This window comes from Corvus kubaryi, unplaced genomic scaffold (assembly GCF_017639235.1).
Source record: "Corvus kubaryi isolate FWS band 111438036 unplaced genomic scaffold, C.kubaryi_AGA036_p1.0 29884, whole genome shotgun sequence".
Taxonomy (NCBI): Eukaryota; Metazoa; Chordata; class Aves; order Passeriformes; family Corvidae; genus Corvus; species Corvus kubaryi.
Genome location: NW_024580692.1, coordinates 1 through 17,454, shown reverse-complemented (window position 1 = coordinate 17,454; position 17,454 = coordinate 1). Strand labels below are relative to the sequence as shown.

The 17,454-nt window shown below is 46.3% G+C and overlaps 1 protein-coding gene across 2 annotated transcripts; it reads right to left on the bottom strand.

The window, feature by feature from the left end:
- Positions 1-150: 150 nt before the first annotated feature.
- On the bottom strand, positions 151-17,056 carry LOC121660350 (zinc finger protein 239-like). 2 transcript variants are annotated; one of them, XM_042019692.1, is made up of 3 exons: positions 15,245-17,056; positions 4,307-5,615; positions 151-3,065 (listed from the first exon to the last, which is right to left on the bottom strand). In XM_042019692.1, exon 1 carries the CDS (start codon positions 17,054-17,056, stop codon positions 16,046-16,048), a length of 1,011 nt encoding a protein of 336 aa, XP_041875626.1. In that variant the 3' UTR covers positions 151-3,065; positions 4,307-5,615; positions 15,245-16,045. The 2 variants fall into 2 exon arrangements, with proteins under 2 accessions (XP_041875626.1, XP_041875625.1); XM_042019691.1 differs by having other exon boundaries at positions 151-5,615.
- Positions 17,057-17,454: the final 398 nt, after the last annotated feature.

Here is a 17,454-nt window from a genome sequence, read left to right as displayed (position 1 = left end):
AGAGCTCCCAGCACACCAGGGACCCACCGCACCAGAGCCCTTGAGAATATTCAGGGCGCCTCTGGATCGAGAGGATGATTTACCAAAATATGAATATCGATCTAATATCGATATCCAACTGAGATGGACAAAAACTCTCTAACAGTTTACAGTTAGAAAGTGCATGTTTTATTTGGCGCCAGGCACTGCGTGGGATGGCTCCCTAAGTTGCAGAGCCCCGATCCAAGCAAACACAAAGCTTTTTATTTACAAAAATTATGAATATCCAAAATACAAATGCATATTCATAGCGTTAACACCTCCCATTCTCTGCTTTAAATGGAAATGAGCTTAAATGTCATTAAGCATGCGTAGTGTGTGTTCTGAATTGAGTTGCTGGTCTTCAATTGGGTCAGTGGTTATATAAAAATGAAGTAACTCATCTTCCTCATTTTGACCTTTTCACCTCTCTGAACTTTAACAATCCTAATTACTTTAGTGACCTCTAAGTTTCTTCTTGTGTGACTTTTGGACGGGTTCCCACCAAGGGAGGAAATTGGTAATTGTCCTTGTTCCCTACACCAACTTATCAATATTTCTATTCCTCGTTCTAAGCATAGCTAAGCAAACATACAAATGACAGATCATCAGTTATTTGGTAATCAGTTACATCTTAAAACCCATTTCAGGTCCAGCTCTCTTAACTATTTTAATTAACTCTAGCTGGGCCTAAATTCCTTCGCACTAATCTCAACACAGCTAGCCTATAAGTAAAATCTTTATGTTTCTTCTAAACCTATGTTTCATTCCCCACTTCTCTTTTAACAGTGAGTAAATTCTTTTACTCATTACACAGATTCCTCTTCATTTATCCAAGCGGCGTGGTCAGCCTTTTTCTCATTCAAGACTATACCATACACTTTGGATAATGATGTCAAGGCTGCTATTCTCCACAGCATCTTCCAATACCAAACAAGCATCACCACGGATAAAATCCAACTTGCACTAACTAAAATGAGCAATACAATAATAGGATGAATCAAGGCATTGAGTATACCAGTTGCTGGTGGTGACGATCCGAAAAGCACATCCCACCAATGATGGGACAAATGTCCTTCAAATAATTTAAAAACTGTTTTGTTAGTTTCTGTATCATGATGCACCATCTTTCCTGTGTCTTCGACTTCCTCTAGAATTTGTCTCAGCTCTTGATGTTTTAGCAGCAGAACCACTAGGGTCAGATTCATTCCTATAGGCACAGGCAAGACTTCTTGGACAGTAATCAGGTTTGCCTTTATATACTGATGTGATATTACAGGTGCCTGATAAGAAAAATCGCATCCTTCAATTTTTGAATATTGCAAATATACAAATTAAACTGGGTCTCATTTACAATTAAATTGTCTACCGTTATGGTGGGACATGCCATCCTGAGGCAGATGCAACCTGTTCTGTATACGCTATGTTGTTTGGTTAATGGAATGCACCTCAAAGTGGCAAATGCTTTGGTCTGTATCCAAACAAATGTCTTTATCTTCTTCTTAAATCCCTTCACATATGTACCCTAACTGCTCCCTCATAGAAGAGGGCTCTAGGTTAATGGTTTGCCACTGGCTTTTAATTTCTCGTGCCCACATCCTATGTTCAGAGTGGTATAATACAGTTCCCTCATGATTTAGTCCTAAAGCGGCTATTGGATGTATCATGCTGATGGAGGCATTGTGTATGGTCAGGACAAAGGCTGTTACCACACTCGTTATGGGGTCATAAGAGAAATTGACCAAAATCCACCAAGATTGAAGCTCTCTCTCTATTTCAGAGGCATTATCCCAGACAATATTTTGAATTTCAGCAGGCAATGTTCCTTCTCCACCTTCCCTAATGACTGCAGTGGCCACTGACTGCATCCACAGTTGTGCTTGAGTACATCCAAGAGCCAAAGAAACATTTTTACTGGTTGTACCTAGGGCATTAATCATCAATTCATGGTCTTGTTCTTCTGTATTCTCCCGGTCTGGTAATATTTTGGACAGTTTCCAATGGTCATCACCCAGGGCCAGTACGGAAGATTGCAACGGTTGCTGTAATTTAATTAAGTCACTCCCTACTGAGGTCAATTTGTTCATTAGCACTTCCGAGTCTGTTGTGCTTAAAACTCCTAATCCTGTTCCTAATAATCCGTTAAGATCTCTCTTTGTTTTAAAATTATCAGACATACAGTTTTGAAGACAAGTCTTCCAATTCATAAAAGGGTTTTTGAGAAATGGGGCGCATTCTGGCTGGATGGTGGATACATTTACCTGCATCCCCATTTCTACTCGTTTCAAAGACCATTTTGGGCTATTCAACATTTTTTGAACCCCTCTCCTTTTGACCGCATATGGTCCAATTTTGCTGATTTTGGGGGCCATGGACTGTTCTCCTTTTCCCTTTGTCATTTTCACTTTCTTTGATACTGGGGGGTCACCTTATTTTGATCTTTATAATGTTCAGTACATACTTGGGTGATATTAAAATCAATGTCATGTGCTTTTGTTGCACACCCTCGATTTTGAGTCTGAACTCTGGACACTTGCTCAAGCATTTGTCACAGCATTCAGGGCTGAATCGGATAGGTTTCATGGGTGGATGGTAAGCCTCATGAAACCCATCCTGCATGAATGCATATTTACATCTTCAAACATCCCTTCCTTCCCACAGGCGTGTGTTTGTGACTCTGAGCATTTTGTTCAAAGCCTTCTGAAAGTGAGGATCATATGCCTTCCCCTGGCATCGGGATATTTCAGTCGCGTTAGACTGCAGTAGTACTACTTTAACTCTTGTTACGATTGTAAGAATAATTAGTAAAGTCCCAACTTTCCACATAATGTCCATCATAACTGAATTCATCCATTGCCTTTTTGGGTCAGCTCCAGCTTCAGTTCGTTGTCGCCTGGCGTTACCTCCCAAACTCCCTCAGGGGCTTTGCACACCCAGGAATGATGAATCCAGGCCTTCTGCTCTTTGATCTTGATTGCAGTGAAGGTGGTGAGGATCACCTGGAACAGTCATTCCCACTGCGGTTCCAAAATCTTCTCTGCAAGAGACTTTACATACACATAATCTCCAGGTTGTACATCATGTACTGGCCCATCTAATTCTCTGCTATGGGCTCCAGCCACATACTTTTCAATTTCTCTGAGTTGTTATTCGAGGCCACCATATATCTGTGCAGGGTTTCTTCTCCCACCTGAATGGGTGAAGTTCCCTCCTGAACCGCATATGGCCTCCCATATAAAATTTCAAATGGACTTAACTTTTCCTTTGTTCTGGGTTTTGTTCGAATCCACACTAATGCTAATGGGAGAGCCTGGGGCCAAGGCAAATTTGATTTTTGTCCCAATCTTATAATTTGTTGCTTAATCAAATGGTTCATCTTTTCTACCTGGCCACTAGACCAAGGGTTATATGGGGTATGTAACTCCCAATCTATTCCCAGGTGGTGACTGATCTGTTGCACAATTTTTGAAATAAAATGTGGCCCTCTATCTGAAGACATAGTGGCTGGAACTCCAAAGCGGGGTATTATTTCTTGCAACAACGCTTTGGTCACCTCTCGTGCTTTAGCTGTTCTAGTGGGAAAGGCCTCTGGCCATCCTGAAAAGGTATCAGTTAATACCAATAGGTATTGATACCCCCCTTTTCTGGGTAATTCTGTAAAATCAATTTGCCACTGTTGCCCAGGTCTGCAGCCTTTCCCAATTTGTCCAGCTTTAGGTTTTGGAATATTCTTAGGATTAGTTCGGAGGCAGAGACCACACTGGCGAGTTACTTGTATCACTGCACCTTGCAATCTCCTAGCCACAATCCTATCTTTCAAATAATTGCACAAAGCATCCATTCCCCAGCGTGTTTTCTCATGTTCTTTCTGCACCAGTGACCCCAACAAATAAGAAGGTACTATGAGCTTGTTATCCTTAGTTAAAGCCCATCCCTCCTGATTATAACTTGCATTTTCCTTTTTTGTAAGTTTCTTATCTTTCTTGTTGTATTCTGGCCTACCTTCAAGGCAAATCTTTCCATCTGGTATTAATGCTGCCTCTACCTTTTCATTGGGTATTTCACCTTTGGCTTTGCCTCTCTGTCCGCCAGCGTATTTCCCTCTTCCAATTCAGAACTCACTTTTTGGTGTGCTTTAGTGTGCATGATAGCCACCTTTTCAGGTAACTGAACTGCATCCAACAACTTTAGTATCTCTGGTGCATGCTTGATACTCTTCCCTTGTGAGTTTAACAGTCCCCTCTCCTTCCAGATGGCTCCATGTGCATGAACCACCCCAAATGCATACCTTGAATCCATATAAATATTAATCTTCTTTCTTTTTGCCAATTCTAAGGCTCAGGTTAGAGCAATTATTTCAGCCTTTTGTGCAGAGGTGTTCATTGGCAATGGTCCAGACTCCATTACCTCTCGGCTGGTGGTAACGGCATACCCAGCATGTATTTTTCCACTGATAACATAACTGCTTCCATCAGTGAACCAGGTCTCAGTGCCCTCGAGAGGAGTGTCCTTCAGATCTGGGCGACTGGAGTAAGTGGCCTTGATGGTCTCCAGGCAGTCATGGATCACCAGTTCTCCCAGATTCCCACTGAGGAATGAAGCTGGGTTCACAATGTTAGTCACCACAATTTCAACATCATCTTGTTCTACCAGTATTGTCTGGTACTTAAGGAATCTCTGAGGGGAGAGCCAATGTCCTCCTTTGGCCTCCAGGACTGCAGATACTGTATGAGACACTAGCACAGTCATTTTCTGGCCCAGGGTGAATTTGCATGCCTCTTGGATGTTTATTGCCACTGCTGCAACAGCTCTGAGGCACCCTGGCCATCCCTTGGCTGCTGCATCCAGCTGTTTGGAAAGGTAGGCTACTGCCTGCCGATACGGGCCCAAGTCTTGTGCCAGTATTCCCAAGGCAATCCCTTGCTTTTCATGAGAAAACAAAAAGAATGGTTTACTCACGTCTGGAAGTCCCAGGGCTGGAGCTGACATGAAGGCCTTCTTCAGTTGGTCGAAAGCCTGTGTTGCTTCCTTTGTCCACAGCAGGCTCTTGTTTCCTTCCATAATCAATGCATATAAAGGTTTAGGAAGCGACCCATAGTCATTAATGCACAGTCTGCACCACCCTGTCATACCTAGAAAAGTTCTCAGCTCTTTTGCTGTCTGGGGTTTTGGGATCTGGCATATCGCTTCTTTGCACTCTCATCCAAAGGTTCTTTGTCCAGCACTTATTTCATAGCCCAGATAAATAACTGTTTGCTTTACCATCTGGGCCTTCTTTTGGGACACCCGATACCCTTGCAAGCCCAAAAAGTTGAAGAGGCTTACCGTCCAGTTCATACATGCCTCTTGGGTCTGGGTGGCTACCAAAAGGTCGTCCACATACTGAAGCAGCTGTCCTTCTCCTGGCGGGGGTTCCCAGGATTCTAGATCCTTTGCAAGCTGTTCTCCAAATATAGTAGGAGAGTTCTTGTACCCTTGGGGTAATACACACCGTGTGAGTTGAGTTTTGCATCCACTCTTGGGCTTCTCCCACTCAAATGCAAAACTTTTCTGGCTGGCTTCATGGAGAGGGAGGCAAAAGAAAGCATCCTTCAAATCTAAAACGGTAAACCAGGTTAGTTCAGGTGTTAAACGAGTTAACAAAGTATAAGGATTAGCAACCACTGGGTACAAATCCTCAGTTACTTTATTGATTCCCCTCAAATCTTGTACTAACCTGTGTGACCCATCAGGTTTCTTCACAGGTAAAATAGGAGTATTAAAATCAGATTGACACTCCCTTAACAATCCAATTTGCAAAAAGTTCTCAATAATTGGCCTGATCCCTTCTCTGTCTTCCCTTTTCAAGGGATATTGCTTGACCCTTACACGCTGTTTCCCTTCCTTAAGCTTAATTTGAATTGGCAGGGCATTCTTTGCCCTCCCTGGGGTACCAGAGGCTCACACTCCAGGGAATACTTGATCCATTATCTTCTTAATAATTTCTTCTTCATTTGCTATTTCAGTTTCTTTGACTATTAGCATTAGACTCCGCAACTCCACATATTGCTGGTCTTTCACTTCCAAACTAATCTCCCCATTTAAAATATTATTTTCATCTCCAGCTGCTCTAGCAGGTCTCTGCCCAAAAGTGCAGATGGAGCATTAGGCATTGTCATAGGTTAGCAAGCATAGTCCCGGAAGGGATGTCCTTGCTAAGGGGTGCTTACAGCTTCTGGGACCTGATAGAACCTATCAGCTGGCCAGTTTGAATATGGACAATTCTTTAAGCGACTTGAAGTTGTGACCGCCTCTGTGATCCACACTTAAGAATAGACAACCCCTCCCAGCTCTCTGTCTCTCGTTTCCGGTGCTGGGACAGGTGGCTGTGGGCCCCGTGTGGGGGCCAGCGGGCCCAGCCCAGGCCCTGCTTGGGCCAGGCAGGGCCGGGCCACGGCCATCCTGGAGCCAATGGGCCCTGTTCCATCCGTGGAACCCCCCTCACAGCCCTGCTGTGGGCAGCCGGAGCAGCTCGGCTCTCCCCCCTCTCCACTGCGATAAGCAACATTCCAGCCTCAAGGCCAAGGTGAGATTAACCCTTTTATTGCTGTGACGAGCTGAAAACCTGAGGGAAGAGAAAGAGGAGATGCTTAAAGCTGAAATTCTGTTGTGAAGCTATGATATATCAGAGTATCCCGTTGTAATTCCATGAAGATATGGGGGGTGGAGTGTTCAACTCATAAGCAAAAGCAGCTGCACTGAGATAAACAGATGCTGACGCAGCTGTAATTTCATGAGAAGTTCGGACAGGGAGAGATGGATGCGATGAGGACTTTTGCTCCAAATGGGAAAGGAGAAAACCTCAGTTCCTAGAGATGCTCCCAGAGATAGTCCTGAAGATGAAGCTGAAGAAGACCCTTTGCTCCCAGGGAAGGAGAAGGGCCTCTGTTCTTAGAGATGAAATGCTCCCAGAGATGGGTGAAGAGAACTTTTGTTTCTGAACGGCTCAACCTTAAAATTGTACCCCAAAAAACTTCAAGAGTGGACCCTCGAAAGCAGTTGTGGGAAAAGCTGCAAGTCGAGGGAAGGGACTCACATACGAGCAGAGAGGCCTCCTCCTAAATGGACTGAACAATATTTGGAAGTGGGCGGCTGTCTCGTTCTGATAATGTTTTCATAGCACGAGCAAGAAGAGACTTCTCTTTCTAAACGGACTGAACAAGGTTATTATGGAAGTGGTAAACAGACTGAACATCTCAAGGGTTGTGTTTTTACATTGTCAGTGGGAGAAGGGAGGAAGGTGGGGAGAGGAGGAGAGTTCTGAAGGTGTGGTATAATTTTTTTTCCCCCTCTTTTAGGTCTTTTAATAAACTTCTTTATATTCTTTCAAGTTTGGTGCCTGCTTTGCGTTTCTCCTAATTCTTATCTCACAGAAGATAAACAGTAATGAGTATTTTGGACCAAACCACTACAGGCATATATAAAAATCGATGAATTCCCCAGTTTTCCCAATTTATATTTCAGTAGTTTACAAAAGTATGCCCTTTCAGATTGACCAGTTGCTCCTGTTCTTACAACATAATTACTTGATATAGGTATCAAAGCTTTATTCAACACTGAATATGTTGCCCCTATTTGTATCCCTCTTCCCGATTGCTATAAACTCTCCATGCTACATCAAGCAAAGTCTCTAAATTACAGCTCATTGGACCTTGAATCTTCTGGAGCTTCCGCCTGATGTCTCCTGTGGATTGTCCTAAAAATAAGTTTACCAATTACTGCACTCCTTCTTCCGATCCAGGATCCAAGGTGGTATAGTGGTGCATCCCATCTTGCAAGTTGTCTAAAAATTCAGAAGGTGTTTGAGAGGGACCCAGCTTAATAGCATACAGGGCTGAGCAGTCTATGGCTTTAGGGATTGCTCTTTCTAGCCCTTTTATTATGAATCCCCAGTACCTTTTTAACTGTGCCATTTCATCTGGCTCATTAGGGCCCCACTCTGGATCCTGAAGAGGAAGTACCTTTTTAACATCCTCCTGTGTTATCCTGCAATCATCCTCAGCCATATTCACAGCTGTCTTTATAACTAATTGCTTTTCTGATTCAGTTGGAGCATCAAGCAGTAACTGAGTATCAGCCCAATCAGGATTGTGTTGCTTTACCATAAATTTAAATTTCTTAGCAACCCCTATTGGGTCACTCTGGTAATTTCTGGCCACTTTTTCCCAGGCCTCTCTGTATCTATAATAGAAAAGGGGATTTTAACTAATATAGGAATCCCTTCATGATTTACTGCTTCCCTTAAAGGTGCTTGTATGTTTCTTTTAATTTGTCCCCGGGTCCTTAATGTTATAGGACCCTGTGGGGAGGGTGATTCATCCTCTTCGCTGCCACTGCTTGGTAAAGGTGGGTAGAGGTTAGTTGTTCTTGATTTCCCAGAGGGAGATGAACTAGAAAGTGGAGCGGGGTTTGGGGATGGAGATGATGGTAACTCTGATTCTGTATCATTTGCTACCCCTCCCCCATCTCCCTTTTTAGGGGGTGACTTAAGCAGATCTGCCACTTCTTGTTCTTGGGCTTCTACCTGATATACCTTGTCAGAATGGGTACATCTCTGGTTTATTGAACATGCACCACAACATCGCTTAGGTTTTTCATTATTAACTTTGTTATCCTTTTCAAAAGCCAATACTAAGGAATCCGAGGGTGGTCTGATCCCACACTCTTTTTGTCACTGAGGTTGATTTCAAAGAGTGAAAAATAATCCAGCATAAACAACCTCTGGCCATTTTTGCTCACATCTAAGAAAAAGCATTAGTTGCAGTAATGTTTCATAATCCAGTGTACCAAAAGGCGGCCACTTCATACCCCCTTCCAGTTTATAAAGTGGCCACATAATAAGTGCATAACTTAGTAAGCTCCCTCTTGGTCTCTGCACCACTATGATTCACCATCTTTTTCCAGTGTGTCAAAACACATCCCAAGGGGCTACTCTTAGGAACCTCTTTGCTTTCGCTTGCCCCCATTTTTAAAATTCTTTTTTTTTCTAACGCTTTTAAATTTTATCCCAGTTCCAAAGTTTCACTTCAGGAAAGTCTTCTGGTACAAAATTATACTGGGCACACTCAGCTTTAATAATCTCTATTTCTGTAAAAGCCTGGAAATCCTGTTATCCAGTGTATCAAGTAAGCTATCACTACCATATCTTTCTTTACCAGTTGCTAACAAAATCTCTACAGCTATCACAGTTGCCTTTTGTTCTTTTGTATAACAAAGATAAAAAGTTCCCCTCCTAGGTACCTTCCACCCGAATACTCGTGGAACCCACAGTTCTTGACAAATTACACAACGAAACACTACCCATGGGCTACAGCCGCAGCTATCCCTTGGGCAGGGGAGCTCCTTTAAAGCGGGCTTTTGCCTTCCATGTCTCCTATTTCTAGGCATATAACTTCACTACTTAAAAAAAGGCTTGTTAGTTTCAAAAGTCTCTGAAAAAAAGCAGGCTTGTTAATCAAAAATAGCAAAAAAAACTTATTAGTCATTAGAGGAAAGGGAAAAAACCAGCTTGTTAGCTTTAAAATCTCCAGAAAGGAAAAACAAACTTATTAGTTTTAAAATAGCAATTAAGTCTATAAGTTTAAGGGTTCACTAAAAAACCTAATAAAATTCATAACACACTCCCACACTCCACCACTTTAAAAAGCCCTCCTTTTTATTCAAATCTAAAAAATTCACACAGCACACAAAAACACAACACATTCAAATGCTTCAAACAATTCACTCAAAACTCTTATACCAACAATTTCAAACTTACAAAGCCCACTGCCAGCCTTTCGCAACCCTGAGCAAATATTCTGCTGGGGTTTCGCAAGGCTCTGCTAAAATCTGGCGAGCTAGCGAGTTCCAGCTTGTGCTGCCGCCTCACTCACTCTGCCGAGCGAGGGGGGTTTAGCTTGTGCTGCTGAGCGAGTGGGGGGGTTTAGTCTTGAGCCCACGCTACATGCTACGCCGCTCCGCCTCGCCGCTAAGGTTAAAATTATTAGCCCTTTGTCTGGATGTTACCCCGCACCAAACTACCAAATTTAAACTCACTTACAATCAAACTTTTCAAAATATACTAAAAACTTACAAAACAAAAATCCAAAGCTACAAACTCAAATCACCCCGACTGGTCGCCAAAGTGACGCTGGGCATAGTTTCAAACTAACTCTGCTCACTCCTTTAAACACAAATTTAACAACTTTTAAATGCATAATTACCACTTTTATTCACTAATACCTTAACCCAAATCTCACCACCACCATTCACACAACTCAAAGCTCATGCACACTATTAATTCCTTTCTTACAGCACACTCCAAACACAAAAAAAATCCCTCCACTCTCTTGAGCACAGAAATCCTTCCACTAACTCAACAAACACAAACTTTTTAAAACCTTTTTTTTTTTTACACAAATATGTGGCTAATCCGCTCCAAATAAACACAAATCAAAACACATACAAACTCTTGCAAACTAAAACTCACACGCAACGCGTTGCTAATTCACAGTTCAAGTACACCCTTTTGGCATAACCCACCGTACCACTACAGCACTTGTGCAGCCCAGGGGGTCCGTACTCTTTGACCCAAAGAGGCCCCTGTAGACCTGCAGCGCTTCCCTAATGCATGTGCACAGCACTCCAAGATGGAGTCAGTCTTTCTCTCTGTTTGCCGCTTGTATCCAAAACTACAAGCCAATGCTGCTTTTAAGCCATGGACCAGACCGGAGCCGACAGCGCTACCGCCTGTACTCCTCTGGTGTGCAACCGCGTGGTCCTCGCCCCCCTCTACGAGAATGAACCAAGCCGGAGTTCTTGCAGCCGCTTGAACTCTGCAGCCACACGCGCTGCACGGCCACCCACACTGCGCGGCCAGCTCTCCTCCACGAGAGACCAAAGGCAGCACCCCTGTACCTCATTTCCCGCCCCAGGAAACAGAGGCAATTCTACTCTACTTACAGGAGATGAACCTTTGGAGCCATTACCAGCTCCACTAAAATTACTATACTTTCTGCAGACACTTACAACCAAACTCTCCCAGGCTTCCGCTTCGCACAGGGCGTCCTGCTGTGTCTTACAAGCTGCCTTCTTTGAGGTACCCTTTATTTTTATAAACATACCTCTTTGTCCGTGGTTCTGGCAGGTCCTGGTCTCTCCCCAGGGTGTCAGAGGATCAAGGAGCCCCCTCTCCCCAAAATGCAGGGCAGGCACCCGAGGGGGGTCCCCAGACCCTTGGCCCCATGGCCAGATAGAGCAGACTCCTGGCTGGCTCACCAGAATGATTTACCAAAATATGAATATTGATCTGTCTTGCTTTGAAAGACAGGTGTCTGCCTAAGGAAGGCAGGAGCCTCCCTTGGAATGGAAGATGCAACCCCCCTTCCCTCCAAATTATTGTAATTTTGAAATCAAGGGGCTTTCAGGCAAAGATATGGGAAACAGGAATAAGAGTTCTTTACTTATATATATATAAACACATATATATAACAAGGCAGGAAAAAACCCCAACTGATTTAAACTGACAGAGTCAGATATGACCTGACCCTGTTAGTCAGGGTAGCAGTAGCAGCCTGATAAGGTGGTGGCTGCAGTCCTCCTGAAGTGAACGGATATGGTTCTGTTGAAGCGGTGATCCTACGTAGAAAGATCTGGTCTTCCTCAGAAGGTCCAGTGGTAGGTATGTAGCTCTTGTCCTCTGGAAATCCAGTGGGAAAGGCTGCCTGCAGTCTTCAAAAATCGCAGTTTAATCCAGGATGGGATGCTTGGTTTCTCCATCTGGATAGAGCATCTCACAATGGAATGATGAGTCATGAGACAAGGCACTGATTGGCCATTAACAGGACATAGTCTTGAGGGAGGAGGCAGGGAGCACTGCCCCACCTGGTTTTACCAGCTCATGAAGATGGTGACAGAATACATGCTTGTGGGCACATCTTACATTGTAACCTAGGACATAATCCACCCCGTATTCTATTACCATCTACATCATACCCAAATCAATACCCTCTTACAGATATCTATACATATATATACAATAACACCTTACACACAGTTCGCACTTAAAATTAGGTCTCCTTGTGGTACACAATGGGTTTTCCCCATCCTTTTGCATCACCCACCAGGTGCAACCTGGTCTCTGAGCAAAGACAACCCCACAGATGGGTTTGTCTTTGCTCGAGGCAGAACTAACCCAAACAGTTTTTCCAAGCATACCTCTCATGTGCACCACTGGAACCTTATCCCCATCTGTTGTTTGTAGGGGTTCGGATTGGGCAGGGCCTGCTCGGCTGGTGGAGCCTCGGGTGTTAACTAAGCAGGTGGCTCTTGCTAAATGCACCTCCCAGTTTTTGAAAGTCCCTCCACCCAGTGCCTTCAAGGTGGTTTTAAGCAGTCCATTACACCGCTCAACCTTCCCAGCTGCTGGTGCATGGTAAGGGATGTGGTACACTCACTCAATGCCATGTTCTCTAGCCCAGGTGTTTATAAGGCTGCTCTTGAAATGAGTCCCATTATCAGACTCGATTCTCTCAGGGGTGCCATGCCTCCAAAGGACTTGCTTTTCAAGGCCCAGGATGGTGTTCCGGGCAGTAGCGTGAGGCACAGGATAGGTCTCCAGCCATCCAGTGGTGGCTTCTACCATTGTGAGCACATAGTGCTTGCCTTGGTGGGTTTGAGGCAGTGTGATGTAATCAATCTGCCAGGCCTCCCCATACTTGTATTTGGACCATCGCCCACCGTGCCACAGGGGCTTCACTCGCTTGGCCTGCTTGATCGCAGCGCATGTCTCACAATCATGGATCACCTGGGAGATACTGTCCATGGTTAGATCCACCCCTCGGTCTCATGCCCACTTATAGGTGGCATCTCTGCCCTGATGGCCTGAGGCATCATGGGCCCATCGAGCTAGGAACAACTCTCCTTTATGTTGCCAATCCAAGTCTATCTGGGACACCTCTATTTTCGCAGCCTGATCTACCTGTTTGTTGTTACGATGTTCTTCATTAGCCCGGTTCTTGGGGATGTGAGCATCTACATGGAAGACTTTCACAGATAGCTTCTCTACCCAAGTGGCAATGCCTTTCTACTCCTCAGCAGCCCAGATTGGTTTTCCTCTGTGCTGCCAGTTTGCCTTCTTCCACCTTTCCAGCCAACCCCACAGAGCATTGGCTACCATCCATGAATCAGTGTAGAGGTAGAGCTTTGGCCACTTCGCCACTTCTCTTTAGCTATGTCCAGAGCTAATTGGACAGCTCTGAGTTCAGCAAATTGGCTTGATCCACCTTCTCCTTCAGTAGCCTGTGCAACTTGTCATGTGGGGCTCCATACAGCAGCTTTCCATTTCCGGCCAGCACCTCCAATTTGGCAGGAAGCATCAGTGAAGAGGGCGTATTGTCTTTCACTCTCTGGTAGCTCGTTATATGGTGGGGCTTCTTTGGCATGCATCACCTGCTCCTCTTCTTCTTGAGAAGATAACCCAAAAGTTTCACCTTCCGGCCAGTTCGTAATTATTTCCAAGATCCCAGGGCGACTTGGGTTTCCAATTCGGGCACGCTGCGTGATGAGGGCAATCCATTTGCTCCAAGTAGCGTCAGTGGCGCGATGCGTGGAAGGAACCTTTCTTATGAACATCCACCCCAGCACCGGTAGTCGGGGTGCCAGGAGGAGTTGTGCCTCTGTGCCGATTACTTCTGAGGCAGCCTGGACTCCTTCATAAGCTGCCAAGATTTCCTTCTCTGTGGGAGTATAGTTGGCTTCAGACCCTCTGTAGCTTCGGCTCCAGAATCCCAGTGGTCGGCCCCGAGTCTCCCCAGGCACCTTCTGTCAGAGGCTCCAGGACAGACCATTGTTCCCGGCTGCAGAGTAGAGCATGTTCTTCACCTCTGGTCCTGTCCTGACTGAGCCAAGGGCTACGGCGTGAGCGATTTCCTGCTTGATCTGGGCGAAGGCTTGCTGCTTTTCAGGGCCCCAGTGGAAATCGTTCTTCTTTCGGGTAACCAGGTAGAGAGGACTCACGATATGGCTGTACTCGGGAATGTGCATTCTCCAAAAACCTGTGGCACCTAGGAAAGCTTGTGTTTCCTTCTTGTTGGTTGGTGGAGACATTGCTGTGATCTTACTGATGACCTCAGTAGGAATCTGACGTCATCCATCTTGCCCAGGAACTGGATCTCTCGGGCAGGTCCCTTGACTTTGCTCTTCTTGATGGCAAAACTGGCTTCCAGGAGAATTTGGATGATCTTCTCTTCTTTCTCAAATACCTCTGAGGCTGTGTTCCCACACACAGTGATGTCATCAATGTACTGCAGATGTTCTGGGGCCTTACCCTCTTCCAGTGCAGCCTGGATCAGTCCATGACAGATGGTGGGACTGTGCTTCCACCCCTGGGGCAGTCGGTTCCAGGTGTACTGCACGCCCCTCCAGGTGAAAGCAAATTGAGGCCTTCACTCTGCTGCCAGAGGAATGGAGAAAAAAGCATTGGCAATGTCAATAGTGGCGTACCACTTTGCTGCTTTGGACTCCAGCTCGTACTGGAGCTCCAACATGTCCGGCACAGCAGCGATCAATGGTGGAGTCACTTCATTCAAGGCACGATAGTCCACAGTCAATCTCCATTCCCCGTCAGACTTGCAGACAGGCCAGATGGGGCTGTTGAAGGGTGAGTGGGTCTTGCTGACCACCCCTTGGCTCTCCAGCTCACGGATCATTTAGTGGATGGGAATCACAGCATCTCGAGTTGTCCAGTACTGTGGTTCTGTTTGCTGTTACTGCCATAGTTATTGCTGTTTGTTTGCCTTGTTATACACATATAGATATATAATAGTAAAGAATTGTTACTCCTATTTCCCATATCTTTGCCTCCAAGCCCCTTAATTTCAAAATTATAATAATTCGGAGGGAAGGGGGTTGTAATTTTTTTTTTCTTTCATTTCAATGGAGACTTCTGCCTCCCTTGGCAGACACCTGTCTTTCAAACCAAGACACCCCCAAAACCCTCGAATCATCCCTCAGCTGGACCCTGGAGAGGAGGGAACCCCAGGAGCCATGGGACCCTGATGAGCCCAGGGAAAGGAGAACCCAGAGCCCCAGAACCCCAAACTGGAGAGATCAGAGAAGGAGAACTGCTGGGAGGGTTTTTTGTGCTGAGTCATGGTGGTTTGGGGTTTTACGGACACAAAAGCCCTGGAGACTTCCAGACACCACTCACCCTTGGCTGTGTCCCCACAACGTTTCCATCCATGTCATTGTCCCCCATGTCTCCATCCATGCCCGTGTCTCCCAATGTCCCCACGAATGGCCACGTCCGCGTCCATGTCCACATGTCCCCGTGTCACTCTCCATGCCTATGTCCCATCCATGTCCATGTCCTGCAATGTCCCCACCCATATCTCAGTTCAATTTCTTTATTTTTACTCCAGTTTTGGAGGTTTTTAGAAGATGAAGAGAAATGAAAAGAAAACCAATGCCAAAAGAAAAGGATTTCCGTGTTCGTGCTGGCTGTGGATCCACACGCTTGGGTAGGAGGGAAGAACCTTTTTTGAACACCCCACTGTCTCCATAATCTTGGTCTTTGCCTCAGTCCATCACCATTTGGCCGTGGAAGACGCCCTTGGGCCAGAGAAAATTGGAATCGTGTAATCACTGATTGGAAAAGATCTCCACGACCATCCAGTATTCCTGGATGACACAGGAAGAAAAGATTGAACGGAAAAGATTATTTGGGGTTGAAAGTCAACAAATCTGCTTTCCCCAATGAATTCCCGATGTCAGTCTGCATCCCGAGGGATGTTCCTGCCCCTGGGTCCATCCAGGTGCCCACGGGGAACCAGGAAGATGTGGAGACCTCAGCCAGGTGTCTTCCCAACATGGATCACCAGGAAAACAGATCACCAGGGCTCTGCCCAACGGGGGTCACTGGGGATCATCCAACACCGATCCTCCCACGGGGGATGGAGCTGGAGCAGCGCACGAAGCTCTTCCCGCACTCGGGGAACTCGCAAGGCTTCCCTTAGTGGTGGCTCCGTTGGTGTCGGGTCAGGTGAGAGCTCTGTGAGAAGCTCTTCCCACATTTGGGACACTCATAGGGCCTCTCCCCAGTGTGGATGCGCTGATGCTTCACAAGGTGGGAGTTGTGTTTGAAGCCCTTCCTGCAGTTGGGGCAGCGGAAGGGCCTCTCATCTGTGTGAATGCGCTCATGTTTGAGGAGATCGGAGCTGGTTTGAAACCTCTTCCCACACTCAGAACACTCATAGGGCCTCTCCCCGGTGTGGGTTCTCTGGTGTGCCCTCAGGTCAGAGCTCAGTCCGAAGCTCTTCCCACATTCCAAGCACCCATAGGGCCGTTCCCCGGTGTGAACCACCTGGTGCTGGATCAGCTGGGAGCTGCTGGTGAAGCCCTTCCCACATTCCCCACACTCATAGGGCCTCTCCCCAGTGTGGATCCTCTGGTGCTGGATCAGGCCAGAGCACTGCCGGAAGCTCTTCCCACATTCCAAGCACTCATACGGTTTTTCCCCAGTGTGGATCCTCTGGTGATGGATCAGGCTGGAGCTCTGGCTGAAGCTCTTCCCACACTCCCCACACACATAGGGCCTCTCCCCAGTGTGGATCCTCTGGTGCTGGACCAGGTGGGAGCTCCGGCTGAAGTCCTTCCCACATTGCCCACACTCATAGGGCTTTTCCCCAGTGTGGATTCTCTGGTGTTCCCTCAGCTTGCAGCTCCACCTGAAGCCCTTCCCACATTCCAAGCACTTGTGGGGCTTCTCCCCACCCTGAGGCTCCTCCACCAGCTCCAAGCTCCCCCTGGATCTCCGGCTGCCTTCCCGGATCAGGGGGGCTCTTTCCTCCTTGGATCTCTCTGGGCTGCGTTTGCAGCCCCTCCTCATGTGGCATCTCCGGGACTTTTCCTCCTCCTCCATCTGGCCACAGCTTGGGAATGACAAATCCTGGTTTGGAAGGAGAAACAAGGGGTGAGCGCCTTGGGCTGTAGGTTCCTCCAGCCAGAGTCTATCACCAGGCATCTTGTGTCTGTAAAAACATCCAAAACACCAAGATTCACTCCAGAAGTCCCCCAAACATCAAGACACAGACCCAAAACTCCCAAAACATCAAGATTCAGACAAAACCCGCTCCAAATTATAAACATTCAGCCCCCACAAAAAAACAAAGCACCAACATGGAGCCCAAGAAACCTCAGAAACACCAAGATTCACACCCGGGAAAATCGTGGATCCCCCTCCCTGATCACCTGCTGGATGGGGGGGGCAACGCTCCTGGGGCTGGGGGGAGGCTGCAGATACAGCGAGTGCTGGAACCTTGCGGTGCCTCCTCTTCCTGCTCCTCCTCCTCCTGTGTCCCTACTCTTCCTCACTCTCCTCTTCCTCACACTACTCCTTCTCGTGCAGAATCCCACCTGCTG

What these genes read in the sequence shown, in the direction of transcription:
- LOC121660350 (XM_042019691.1), bottom strand. Translation starts at nt 17,056, where the DNA reads ATGCCTGGTGATAGACTCTGGCTGGAGGAACCTACAGCCCAAGGCGCT.